The sequence below is a fragment of the Spermophilus citellus genome, assembly GCF_964194105.1.
Source record: "Spermophilus citellus genome assembly, chromosome: 10".
Lineage (NCBI taxonomy): Eukaryota > Metazoa > Chordata > Mammalia > Rodentia > Sciuridae > Spermophilus > Spermophilus citellus.
In genome coordinates this window covers 25,347,456-25,361,896 of record NC_138197.1, presented here as the reverse complement: position 1 = coordinate 25,361,896, position 14,441 = coordinate 25,347,456, and the positions used below count along the sequence as shown (strand labels likewise).

General features: G+C 45.1%; 1 protein-coding gene across 2 annotated transcripts in view; it reads right to left on the bottom strand.

Annotated features, from left to right (window-relative positions):
- The window catches only part of B4GALNT3 (beta-1,4-N-acetyl-galactosaminyltransferase 3), a 106,175-nt gene extending 93,098 nt beyond the window's left edge, over positions 1 to 13,077 (bottom strand). The window contains exon 1 of one of the 2 annotated variants that reach the window (XM_081310163.1): positions 12,492 to 13,077. In XM_081310163.1, coding sequence (XP_081166289.1) covers positions 12,492 to 12,660 — 169 coding nt within the window. In that variant the 5' untranslated portion in view covers positions 12,661 to 13,077. The remainder of the gene's footprint in view (positions 1 to 12,491) is intronic. The other variant, XM_081310162.1, reaches the window with a different exon arrangement.
- Between the last annotated feature and the right edge of the window lie 1,364 nt (positions 13,078 to 14,441).

The window sequence follows — 14,441 nt, the reverse complement described above, 5'->3', positions numbered from 1 at the left end:
TGCTTCTTGCTGGCATTCCATCAAAACCTGTAGGGAAGGAGAAGCAAATTTCCCTAACCAGGGACTCTTGAGCCATCTTTGGCTTCTCTGTCAATCTAGCTGGAATATACAACACCAACCCAAATGAAGTAGAAGTGAAGAAAACTGAATACTCAACTATAAATTTCAGACAACTTTAGTGAAAAGAAATTCCAAAAAGGGCTATCTCAGCTCATTCTCAGATATTTGAGGAAGGGTCCAGGGAAGTGATGGGCTAACAGAGCAGGCAGAGTTTTGAAAGGCAAGCAGAAGGGCTGTCATGATCCTGGACGAGCAAAGGCAAAAAGGCGAGAGAAAACCAATCCAAGGCCCAACTCTGGTTCTGCAACAAGAAGTGATGGTGTTGCCGCCGTTCTCTGGTTGCCTTATATGCTCTTCTGCATCTCCTAGCAGTAGAGCTGTTTTCTGGCTTTTTCTCCCACCTAACATCTGTCCACTGCAACTAAAGGAGACATTGAACATTGAGAGAATGTTCCCAAGTCAATCAGACTCTCAGTACTTACCACATTACATGCTTGGATAAAGCACTCAGGTAGAGTTACTAACTATGGTTTCATGGACAGGGTCAGGGTACCTGTGTACCTGTGTACCTCTCCCCAAAATTCTAGGCAAAATATCTGGAGGTGCAATGGGCAAACTTCTGGGGAGAGGGTCAACTGTTTTTTCCTCAGATTCTTTTTTTTAATATTATTTTAGTTGTAGATGGACACAATATCTTTATTTTTATGTGGTGCTGAGGATTAAACCCAGTGCCTCACACATGTGAGGCAAGTGCTCCACCACTGAGCTTTAGCCCCAGCCCTCTTCATCAGATTCTTACAGTTTAATGGGATCAACAAAAGGTTAAAAAAAAAATCTCTGCAGATGTGGGCATGGGGATGATGCCCAGGTCTAGCACTCCAAAAATTCACAATCTCATGGGGAAAGACAAATTCAGACATAAATAACTCTGATGCAAGGCAGACTTTGATAAGTGCACTAATGGAGGTACCCCCCCCCCAAAAAAAAATCCTATCTGGGAAGGGAGAGCAGAAGTTAATCCCAGCTGGACTTTCAATAGGACACCCAGCCCCCTCCCCATACTACTTTTGGGATCCAGGTTTGTAATGAGGGAAGAACAACCTCTATCAGTTTCTCCCAAGGTCTAGACAGAGCCTTTAGCCAACACCTTTTTCAAGCACTCCACATGGAGAGCTCAAAGTCTGAGAGTAACTCCTGCCACTAGGGAGAGGACATTGTTCTCAGGACAACAAGAAGGGCAGGAGGAGTGCTTAACCTGAAAACCAGCAATGACCCTGCTCTACATTTGCTTCCTCTCTACCCAGCTCCCATTTGCTAATCCTGGATGCCCACAGGTGCTTCATTGTGTCCTCTACCCCTAAAATATCTGCTTTAGGAATGTCACTTCTTGGAAAGCCCCCTCACCCTCCAAGCTAGTCTTTTCTCACACCTCCATCCGGTCCCTCTTCACAACTATCATGTTTTTCTCCCCCAGGAAAAAATCCCCATCTGAAATTCTTAACTATTTCTTGATGTCATTATTATTTGTCTTTTCTTCCCTACAAATGTAGGCTCCATGAGGGCAAAGACTTTAAATTTCCCATTCCTTCCCACATCCCTAATACCTAGAACATTGCCTATCATTTAATGGGTGCTCAAAAAACATTGGTTGAATGATTGTGTCTTCCTGTCCCTTTTGTATTCTTCTCCAGGACCAGCATGGTAACCAAGTCTCACGGGGAGGACTATGCAAGAAGAAATAGATATTTTTTTTTTCCTCATGAGAACATTTTGAGATGTTGGGTGGGTAAGGCAGACCTTATTGAAACTATCATGGCAGAGTGCAGGCAGAGAACCATGTGTGAAATCCAGAACTTTAGTATTTTCTCCCATTCTACATTAGCTCTGTCTCTAAACTCTTGTCACTTCCTTCCTTGACATGTTTCAGCTTTCATCTATCCCCTTTTCAGCTGGATGCTCATCACCCACCATTTGATGATATAAAAACCACGTGAGTGACCGCTGTACGTCAAGTCATCTTACAAACTTCCAGTAGCTAACCTACCTGCAGTCACCATTCCTAAGACATTGTTGGTCAATAAATATTTCAAGAATTAAAATACAAATTAGTAGATAAAAAAAAGACTCCATAATGAGGTTGCTACCACCTTTTCAGCCTCATCTCCTTCATTCCATGTGAGCCTCTGCACTACAGAACTTGGGTTCCCATAACTTTTATCTAAACAAATGCTTCATAGGGGAATATTCACCTTTGCTTAGACACACATACTCCGATAATCACAGACTGCTGGAGAAGGAGGAGATCTTAATTGAAGCCAAAGGACTTCCTTTTTGAATACAGTAAAATCACTGTATGAAGTATAGCTAACTTATTTTTATTGACTTAAACTCTTCATAAAGTAAAAGAAATCACCAAGGGCCAAAACATGAAGATGTGACAATCCTGTCTTCAGCAGAAGATACTGATCACATCAGCAAGCACATGCTAATGCTCTGGCAGTCCCTTAGAGAAAACAATAATTTAGAAAACAGATTAGATCAAATTAATTTTTTAAAACTTTAAAACCTTAAGATTAATACAGTATTTTAAGAGATGTAACAAGTTTGAAATAGAACCAAATAAGACTTACAGACCCTCCCAAAATATAAGTCACTAGAATGAAATAAATGGGATAGAAGTCTCTCCCTCAATTTCTCTTCCTCTTATTTCTCCCCCATCTTCTGCTGCTACTAAAAGTCATTCATTTGGGATATACCTCCATCTCCATCCCCCTTTGCCCAGGCCTTTAGCAGAAATGAAAAAAAAAAAAGGAGAACCAAGGACTGAGAATGAGTCTTGGCACTTTGTCTCTGGTTCCGGAGGAAATCCTCACTGTCCTCATACTGGTGGTCCGCCAGTGAGAACAGCTGACTAGTTAGGGCGGGTGTGCATGAGCAATGCTGCACACATCCATTTGAACACTGGGTTGGCAGGCAGGCTGGAAAGGAGTGGATCAGAGGATTTGTAAGAAGATCTCAGCAGGGAGATCTTTAATCCTCTAGGCAACTGCTGTGTGGAGACCATGTTGTCAAAGATGACCTTGGAGGCCAAAGTGGCCAGAGGCCCTGGGATAACTGCCACCTCCTGGTTCAGGCAACTGAGTCTTGAAAGACCAGTGCCAGAACGCCAAAGATAGACTGTCCCCTTGGCCCCTGAGTGGCACAGGAAAGTGCCAAACCTACTCTTGAAAGAGGCATCCCTTTCCAAAGATTATGAAACTAAAGCTTTCACAAGCCAAGTGCAGTGATGTAAGCCTATAATCCCAGCTACTTGGGGGGCAGAGGCAAAGGAGGATTGCAAGTTCAAGTTCAAGGCCAGCCTGGGCAATTTAGTAGAATTCAGTCTCAAAACAAAAACAAACAAACAAACAAAAAAAAAAACTCCATGTTTTTTTTTTATTAACCAAATAATACAAAAGTTTTATTTGGTTATTTCAAGCTTATTATGTTCCTTTAAAATACAATATACTACATTAATATTATGTTTTAACCATTTAGTGCAAATTTATTTTACCTAAATCTATTGCTCATGGTAACTCAGTTACAGAGCTAGGATTTTAAACTAAGAAAACTGCCTAGCATTTCTTCAGTCTGTGTTAGTCAGCTTTTTTGTCCATTGCTATGACAGAATACCTGAAAATATCGACTTAAAAGAGGAAACCTGCCAGGCCCAGTGGCGCATGGGAGGCTGAGGATTGCAAGTTCAAAGCTAGCCTCAGCAACTTAGCAAGACCTTGTCTCAAAATAAAAAAGAAAAGGGAGGGGGGACAAAACATTTATTTTGGCTCACAGTTTCAGAAGTTTCAGTCCATGGTCTCTCGACTAAATTGTTTCTGTGCAAGGCAGAATATCAGACTGGTAAAGCAAGGTTATTTACCTCATGGTGGCTAGGAAGCAAAAAGAGCTTGCTTTATGACAAACTCCTCTCCCTAAATCCATTAAGCTATAAGTCCATAAACAGTTTACTCTATTGATAAGGCTAAAGCCCTCATGATCCATTCATCTTCCAAAGGCCCCATCTCTGAACACAGCTGCCTTGGGGATCAAATCTTCAACATAAGAGCCTTTGGGGGAAATTTCAAATCCAAACCATAACAGAGTTCCTGAAGTCCTCATACTTCAGGGGACATGCAGCAAAGTGGCAAATTACTGTGTCCCAATTGTGCCCTGGTACATCCTCCAAAATATCTCTTTCTCATCAAAAACTTTTTCCTCCTACCAGGCCAAGTGAGGGGCACATGCCTGTAATCTCAGCAGTTTGACAGGCTAAAGCAGGATGATCACGAGTTCAAAGCCAGCCTCAGCAAAAGTGAGGCACTAAACACTTAGTGAGACCCTGTCTCTAAATAAAATACAAAAAAGGGCTGGGGATGTAGCTCAGTGGTCGAATCCCCCTGAGTTCAATCCCCAGTACCCGCCCCCCCAAAAAATGAACTAACAAACCTTTGCCTCCTAGCCTACCCCCAAATCCCCATTGCAAGTTTTTGCTCAAAATGAGGATTAAAGATGAAAGCAGTAAAAAAGAATGGTTAGAGGATGTGTATTTGGTGGCAGGTGCTGGACATGATGGCCTAGTGACTGTGGTAGGACTAGACAGAGAAGTTGAAGTATTGGCAAAAGAGCCAACTGGGGCATGGATCTAATCATACCTGCCTGCCCAGCCATTCTCCAGTTTCTACCAGACTGCAAACTCTGAAGGGAAAGTGATGGGAAATAGCACTCACTGAGTTTCTAACTTCTTTTAAATCTAACCCAGCACCTATTGTAAACTTCTGTTACAAGCAAAGCTCTAACAGGGAGGGCATTCAAACCCCATGACCAAAATGAAGCATCTGAAGTTTGGGATAGAATAAGTACTGGATATGAGGTCCCACAACTGGTGAATAATAGATCTCAGATTTGAACCCTACCCTAACTTCAAATTCCACAATTTTTCCACTCAGTACCCGCCAAAAAAGTGGTATTCCATAAATAATTTGCTTTAAGTTTTAAAATGAATCACCTCTGCCACCATTCAAGATTTGCAAAATAAAAATTGAAAAATATATATCACTCAGTTTCCAGGGCACTTATATATAAAGTCCCTTGGAATGTCATTGCTCTATTCCCACACCACCTTTCTTTTTCTTTTCCCATCCCTCTTAGGCCCTCTTCCCAGGCCCTAATGCCACAAAGCACAATTTTATCCACTATAAAGTGGGACATAAGCATAGCCTCTGCCAGGCAAAGCAAAAACACAGTTTAAAAGAAGAAATCAGGGGGCTGGGGATGTGGCTCAAGCGGTAGCCCGCTCGCCTGGCATGCGTGCGACCCAGGTTCGATCCTCAGCACCACATACCAACAAAGATGTTGTGTCCGCCGAGAACTAAAAAGTAAATATTAAAAATTCTCTCTCTCTCTCTCTCTCTCTCTCTCTCTCTCTCTCTCTCTCTCCCCCCCCCTTCTCTCACTCTCTCTTTAAAAAAAAAAAAAAAGAAGAAGAAATCAGGGGCTGGGATTGTACCTCAGTGGCAGAGTGCTCGCCTCGCACGAGTGAGGCCCTGGGTTCGATCCTCAACACCATATAAAAACAAATAAAAATAAAGATACTGTGTCCATCTACAACTTAAAAAAAAAAATTGGTAGAAGAAGCATATGCAGTCTCGTCTCTGGGCCTGTTTTTCTCAGCTGTTTATAAAGGGGCAGAATCTCTAATGTTTGTGCCTGTGTCCATAAGCCTCAGGCCAGGCAACAGCCACAGATCTTCATGTTCATAGTCTCCCTGGTGGTCTGAGGGTCTTCCTCCTACACCTTTGGGTGGGGTGGTAGGTATCCACATGACGAACTTTTTAGGTCTCCAGATTTCCTGGCCAACATCTTCATTGTTTTACCTGTCAGGGGTGCCTCAAACTTTATTGAATTTGCTTTGTGTTTATGTCATTTTTTTCAACAACAGTGGCTCAGGCCCCAACATCTCTCATCAAATTTCAACCTCTCCATAGTCTTTTGATGCCAAAGTTGATATAATCCAATTTTTTTCCCTTTTTTTGTGGTGGTAAATATCAAACCCAGGATCATTCTACTTCTGAGCTATATCCCAACCATTTAGCAAGACAGTGTCTTGCTAAATTGCTGAGGCTGGCCTTGAAAATGTGATCCTCCTGCCTCAGCCAACCAAGTAGCTGGGATTACAGGGATGTGCCAACAGGCCTGGCTGAACTTTTCAATTAGCCTAAATAAAGATGGCGGGGAGAAAAGACCATGAAAATAATTTTCCAGCTTTTGGGGATTTTAATTCTAGAATTCTTGTCTAAGAATTCCAAAATCCAGCCAAGTACAATGGCACACATCTGTAATCCCTGTGGCCTGGGAGGCTGATATAGGAAAGTTGCGAGTTCAAAGCCAGCCTCAGCAACTTAGTGAGGCCCTAAGCAACTCAGCAAGAACCTGACTCTAAATAAAATATAAAAAAGGGCTGGGAATGTGACTCAGTGGTAAAGTGCCCCTATGTTCAATTCCTAGTGCCAAAAAAAAGTGTGGGGGGAGTGCTAGAAATATAGCTCAGTGGTAGAATAGTTTAGAATGCTTGCCCAACCTATGTGAGTCCCTGGGTCTGAACTTCAAGACCACACACACACACACACACACACACACACACACACAAAGAGATAATTAAAATTTTCATTTTTGTTTATCTATTGGCTACTTTAGTATTCAAAGCAGAACATAAAAGTGTAAAAATTTAAAGATCTACTGTCACCAGGCAAGGCAGTGCACACCTATAATGCCAGCAATTTAAGAGACTCGGGCAAGAGGATCATGAATTTGAGGTCAACCTCAGCAACTTAGCAAGACTCTGTCTCAAAATTTTAAAAATTTTAAAAAAGGACTGTAGCTCAGTAATAAAGCCCCCCTAGGTTCAAACTGTCATCTTTGCTCAGAATGTATAACATATTCATTCAGCCCAAGTCATCCAAATTTTTCTTCTTCCAGTAGTAGTAGTATTTTATATCAGCTAATCTATAAATAAATACTACTTCTTCTAGTAGTAGTATTTTATGTTAGCTAATCTATAAATCTATTAATTATGTGGCTCACAAGGTCAAAGGGGGATTACCTGAATGTTGAAATGTATCATTGGCCTAGTTTGGACCTCATCATCTTTAGACACAAGGAAAAGTGCTTGTGGAAAATTTAAAAAGGGAAGTTTCTAAGAGTGACGAATCTCTTAAAGAACTAGACAGTGAGCAGCTGACTCCAAGAACAGCCTCTAGGTCCCCTTCCAAAGCAAACTTGCTATGGCGGCTGCTCTGCTCTGCTTCATAAAGCTCAGCACTAAAGGGCAAGACCAGGCTCTGTGGCCTGGAAAATTACTGCAGCATACTTACCTACCAGGCTCTCCTAAAACCGGCAGAGAAGTGTCTATTTCAGAAGACCTCATGCTACAAAGCAATGATAACCATGCCAGGTGTCCAAATAACTCCTAGGACAGCGAGCGGCAAGCAGCCCCAGTGCCTCCAAGTAGGAGAATGGGACCTTAACTCAGATGAGAGTCCTTGGGTGGTGGGGAGGATAAAGACAGTGGATGTGTTGCTGAGATGCTGCTGGCCACATCAGAACAGAGGCTGTTCTAGGGAAAGGACAGATACCAAATGTGGATATGATCTGCTATTGTCACACACATTCCTGCTACAGGCAATACGAGGTCCAAAGAAAGCATGCTTTATAAATGAAAAAACATTGATGGTCTAATTCTTACCTTTGATTTGTATGCAAATGCTATTATGGATTTTAAGTACATAGTACAAGGAACAAGAATTTCTAGGTTCTAATCCTGGAATAGGCACAGATAAACAGATATCTGCTAGTGGAAAATATCAGGTGCTTGGAAATTCAGAGCTGACTGTTCATAACCAGGAAGTACCTATGTGAGTACTTAGTATGTGCCCAGAATTAAATAATTTGAAGATGCACACAGCAGGCAGGTCAAACAAATATCAATGTAAAGAAAGGTAAGTAGGACACAGGAAAAAGACTCAGAGGTTCCATGGGAAAAAGAAGCAGCCCAGCCAGGCTGCATGAGACGTGGTCCCAGCCCACAAGAAGCACACAAGGCAGTTGTGCCCTGCCTCTGCTCGAAGTTTCAACTCTAAGCCACATTATCCCTCCTAGGCCCACACATCTGTCTCATTTGCTTCTCCCTCCCTCCCTGTGTCTCAGATTACTGCTCTGCCCGGGGTTACCTCTGTTACTGGAGGGTTTGTATCCTTTCCAAAGCAGAGTGGCTGTGGTGACCCAGGAGCTGAAGTGCCTGCCTGACATCTGTGGGTGTGCCCCCCTTAGCCCACTCAAGTCAATCACAAATCATAAGGGCCAACCAGAGAGATGATGTATAGATAGAAGGCAGCAAAAGCCAATTAGTTCCTGAGCTTGAGAGCAATTTGGGATCCAGGTAAATCTGGCACATAAGCAGGGACATGCCAAACCCACCTTTGGGAGATCTAGAAGGAGGCCAGTGCACAATATCCCTTTGCCCTGGCTTTCTGCCCAAATTGTTATTTCTTGGATGTAGCTCCAAGTTGATCCCAGCAGTGGGTCAATTATAGAGCAAAGAACATTTTAGTCCAGATCTTTACCTTCAAGCAAAACCCTAGCTAATCCAATCTGAACAAATGGGTATAACTTGTTAAAACCTGCCTAGATATATAATCTTTAACTTCCAATAACAGTTTGTTCCCAGAGCTGCTTTTCAGCCAGTATACACCAGTATAGCTATATCAGGTATTAAAATACTGAGCTGGGCATGATGGCATACAACTGTATTCTCACTGACTCAGGAGGCTGAGGCAGGAGGATCACAAGTTCAAAGCCAGCCTCTGCAACTTAGTGAAGCCTGCAAGACCCTGTCTCAAAATAAAATATAAAAAGGACTGGGGATGTGGCTCAGCAGTTAGGTGCCCCTGGCACCAAAAGGAAAAAAAAATTAAAAGATTGTTATTCAAAATTTTTCACAATTAGCACCATTCTTTACTCTTCTTTCTACTTTTTTGTCCTACCCAACCTAGTTGCTCCATATTCCCAAACACTAAATTTTCCCTGATGCTTAGTCTTTGTTTATGCTGTTTTTTTCTCCCTGTTTTTTTCTCTTTCTGGAATCCATCAAAATAATATCAGCTCAGACAGGGGTTGTGGCTCAGTGGTAGAGTGCTCGCCTAGCATGCATGAGGCACGGGTTTGATCCTCGGCACCACATAAAAATAAAAAATAAAGATATTGTGTCCATCTAAAATTAAAAAATAAATATTTAAAAAAGAATCTATCAGCTCCTCAGGATCTCTACAAATGTCCCCACTTTCATGAAATGGATTGAAAGCTATGCTCCATTTCCAGAAGCATCACAAAAAACATCTAGGTTCTATATTTGGAAAACTTGATGACTATTTCATAATCTGATTCTTTTTATATAAACACATTGCTCTCATCCTAGATAGAAAGTAATAGAGAGCAGAAACTATATCATGGTCATCACATCTAAATGACTTAACACAATAGGTATGCATTAAATAAATATGTATAAGTAAGTGAGTGAACATCCCTAATTCTTTTGTCCAAGGGATCCATTTTCTATTTTTTAATGATTTTGGTTGTTTTTCTCTGAATGCTAGCCCAACTGTGGCTGTTATCTTTTTCTACATATGGAACCCAAATTGCACACCATACATATCTTAAAACTACTGGGTTATTTCATGAAGATGAAGCAGGAAGGAAGCATGCTCCCCTGTCATTACTTTACCACCCTGGAGTTTGTGACTGCCATCTCTCTGTACACTTCTTCCAGCGCTAGACCAATACGCCCCTCACACAGGGACAGGCAAATGACAGGTTCTGGGCAATGGAGGCTGGCCTTACAGATGACAGGCAAGCTGGTGGTAGAGTGAGTTGGCAGAGATTGCTAGAAAGAGGAGGCAGAGTGGCTTATTGGGAAGCAGGGCCAAGATGGGGCTCTGGTTGTCATGGTCAAGGGCCTGGAGTACAGTACTGGAAGGGGCAGTTTTACTATTTTTGTTGCCATTGATGTGGGGTGTGGAGGAGGGAATGTTAGCAACCTCTTTCCTATCTCTTCTTTCCCAATTTCTTCTCCCCAACTCTCCCTTCAAAGAAATAGCTGTGAGCTGATAATAAGAGCTATAGGACAGGAAGGAACTTTGATGCAAAATGTCTGGGGTTTTTAAACAACAAAAAAGAGATGGGGGGGGCAAGGTGCCAGAAACCACAACCACTGTCTAAATCTCATCCCATAAGGAAGTCAAGGAAAGAGTTGAACACTTTGCATAGCAGATGGATTCCAGGGTTCTAGGAGACTGAGAAGAGGAAAGAAGAGATCCATCAGCACCTAGGCTCAACCTCTTGATAAAAATTACAGGAAAACAGAAAGCCAGTTCTGGAATAGGAAGTTGGGAGCATTTTTCTGAAAAAGGTTTGGAAGAAGAAAAAAAAGAATAAGAAAACCAAGTCAGATTCATCCACTAGTAGAACCCAACAGACCCAAGAACTGACTGCTTAGGATGAGAAAATCAACAGGAGATAAAAACTGGAAGCCAGAGTGTGAGATTATTATCATGGCAAACAGGTTTTTGGTCTTGGAGGAGTAAGCACACCTGAAGTAAAAGAAAAGTAGGGATGGGGAGAAAGGAGGTCACTGACTTTGGAGTCACACACACACACAAAAACTGCCTTCCTCTCTGTCTTTAATTTGTGCAGAAGATCCTAATGACTGTCACATGAACAAAATGAAGGCCACACAGGGAAGGTGTATTCTGAGGAGAGAAGGGAGATCCCTCCCAGGCCTCCCACCTGTGTACACTCGAACAGAGCTCAGCTACTTGGGACTGAGTAGCCTTGTGTAGGTAGAGAGGTTCAAGGGAGGGAAGAACTAGCTATGAGAAGGCAGTCTGGGCTTATCAGAATTCTCCTAGGTAGAGCTGTGGGACTGTGGCTGAACACAGCTTTCCTCCATATGTTTTGAGATCTCTGGGCCTGGAAGTGCTCAAGTGGCAAAGGTTATACAATATCAGGATCCAACTAAAAGGGACCTTGGAGATCATTTAGACTAAATTTCTTTGACCTGAAAAACTGTCACTTTCTCCCTTGATTGCCCAAGTTACTTTGCTTGGTGACAAAGTCAGTCTTAACACAACTAGAATTATCTCCACTGGCACAGAGTAAGAGGTTAGGCCTTAAATATATATTTCTAACCTGAACCCACTCAGTTACTGTTCTTAGTAATTCCCTCTTTTTGGCCACAGGAGGAGGCAAAGCACCACACCCAACTCTGGGGAGAGGAGTTAACACAAATACAGGTCAGAGCATTTTCTCCAAGGTTTAAGGAAAGGGGAAGTGAAGCCATGGGATTCAATGAGCTAGAACTTTGAACCAGGGCCCGGCAGGCAGGTGAAGGGCACCTCACCATTCTGGGAATTTCTCCACTCCTTGTGGCTATTACATTGATCTTTTACTTTCTTAAGTCCATCAAAAGTCCATTGAAAGGCACTTCGGGGAGAGTCACACCTTTTGAAGTAGGGAAAGAGACTGTTTCCTCCCATTTTTTTTTTTAGGAGGAAATTGAGGCAAAGTTAAAGATAAAGATAGACATAATAATCTACCCACTACCGGGTCCACTGTGCTGTCCATCCCCTTCTGAAGTTTGCAGATTCTGTAGGATTTGCAAGGAGGGCTTCAGAAAACTAGCAGGAGGTGACCTGAACGAGAAGTAGGGACTGCGCAGCGAGGTGGTGGGAAACTTGAGAGTACAGGCTGGGAGCCGGGTGAAGCATGGGATGGCGGAAGATGGGGGAAGATGGGGTGGCTCTCCGAGGAATTATTCAAAAAGAACCCAAGAAGACACAGCAGGAGGGGAAACGCAGCGAGCCAAAGACAAGAGGGTGGGCAAACTTTGGGTCGCTCCGACTGGAGCGCATGGCCTCGGTGGAGACCGCCGAGGGCAAACTACAACCGAACCTCAAGCCCCCGTGGACCGCGCGTTTCTTTCCCGCGGAGCTGCAAGCCTGGAGAGGTGGGAGGTGCCCCAGGTCTCAGCCAGCGTTTTGGCAGGGCAAACCTGGAGCCTCCTCGTGTCCTCTCCGAGGGGAGAAACGAGAAGCCCCGAGAATGTCCCGGCCCCACATGGCCCGAAAGGCAGAGCCAGGCTCGGGAATTCGGAGGTCCGGCCCTGAAGCTGCTCCCCACCCGCGTCCGCCTCTCTCCCCCTGTAGCGCGGGGCGGCGCCGGGCACCTGGAGACGAAAACGAGTTGGAAATCGAGTCCAATGTTGACGCGGTTCCCCCCAACGCGCGAGCCACTGGTGCCGCCTCCTCCCACCTCGGCGCTGTCCCTCGCCCCGCGGCGCTACTTACTCCGGTTCAGGGGGTTCCCGCCGACCTGGGCCGACGCCACCAGTTCCAGATACAGAGTCCAGAGCCCCACGGACACCACCGCGAGTACCAGCAACAGCCGGAAGCGCCTCCGCAGCAGCTTGACCGGGCGCAGGAGCAGCAGGAGCAGCGCGGCCCGGGGGCTCCCCATGGCGCTGCGCCGAGGCGGCCGCCGCCAGCGCGGGCTGCTCCCCACCCAGCCTCCGCCCCCCGGCCGGGCCCAGCGCCCAGGGCGCCCGGAGCCCCAGCCCCAGCCCAGCGTCTCAGGGCTGCGCCGAGGCCGTCTTCCCCGGCCGCTCTCCAGCGGGGCTCCTGTTCATGCTCTGTGAGCAAGGGGTCTCAGGCTGCGCGGGCGCCTCAAAGGTCTCTCTCCACAGCAAAGCCCGGCTCCTCCTCCACTGAGTGTCCTCAAGGCTCAGCTCTCCACTCCACGCCTCTCCTTGTCGCAAGCTCGCTGCCGCCCTCCCTCCTCGTTCCCTCGCTCGCTCGCTCTTACAAGCTGCCCAGAAGGAGGCTTCCCTAGGTGCCCGCCCGTCGCCTTCCTTTCCTCTCTCCTCCTCCAGCTCGGGCTGTTTCTCCCGGCTCTGGGCACTACCTCACACCCCACCTGTCCCGCCTCCGCCGAAGCCCCGCCCCCGGAGCACAGGTGGGCTCCGCCCCTGAGGAGCCAAGGGAAGGGGAAGAGCCCCTCTGATGGCAGCCGGTGGAGGTGGAGGTGGAGCCAAAGTACCGATCCCTGGTGCCTCCGCGCACTGAGGATGGGTTGGGTAAAGGAGGGGTGAGTTATGATCAGGATTCTGTGACTGAGGGAAACCGAGTCACCGCCGAAGCCCTTGATGGTGTTCCTCCCAAGCAGAAAAGTGGAGCAGAGGCCCGTTCATATTGGGGTGATACCCATAGCTTTTACTTCAAAGCCTTTCATTGCCTACAATGACCCTGCTCCCTACTTAAGGAAACAGGAGTGGACATGATATGAGTTGGGACGCAATTATACACTTAATACAGCCCTACTTCTTTTTTCAAGGTCAGTTTTGAAGACCCTCCGTTCCCGGCTTCAGTCATATCTCTGAGAGGCCCTGAGGGAAACCCCAACAAGTAGTTTTACCCATTCAGGGATGAAATCACTGTTGGGAAAGAATATATGTTGGAAAGTTCCAAAGAAGAATTAAAGACCAAATAGGGGTAGGGGGGCTGGGATTGTAGCTCAGTGGCACAACATGCTGAACAAGCCCCAGGCTCTGAGTTCAATCCCCAGCACCAAAAGAAGTCAAAAACCACAGGGGGATGGGAGAAGCAAAAAAGCTAAAAAAGATCATTAAGATACCCTGCATTCCAGTTCTCTGTACTCCAATTCTCTGCCTTCGGTCAAATAAAGCATTATTATCTGATTTAAATGAGATAAAGTACAAAGGGGCAGAGTGAACTGCCTGAGGTCAGTAGTAGACTTTTTTTTCCACCCTCTCTGGGAGAAAAGGCTATGGAGAAAGGTGGAGGTCTAAAGTTCCTGGTGCCTGACACCATCTCCATTCTGCAGGTGATGTTCAAAGTGTCTGGTCACCTGTGTGACACAGCAATGAGAATGGATGCTGCCCTACCATAGGGCCTGATTCAGGTCCAGGAGAGCCCCAAGGGGCCATTTAAAAAAAAAAAAAAGTGTTCCTGGATCAGGAACTGCAGCACATGTCTGTAATCACAGCAGCACTGGAGGCTGAAGCAGGAAGATCACATGTTCCAGCCTAGCCTCAGCAATTTATTGAGGCACACAGCAACTTAGCAAGGCTCTGTCTCAAAATAAAAAAATAAAAATAAAAGGGGCTGAGGGCATATCTCAAGGGTAGAGCACCCCTGGTTTCAATCCCAGAACCAATAGATAAATAAATAAAATGTACAGAAACACTTTTTCCTTCCCCTTTGGTGCAGGGGAATGAACCC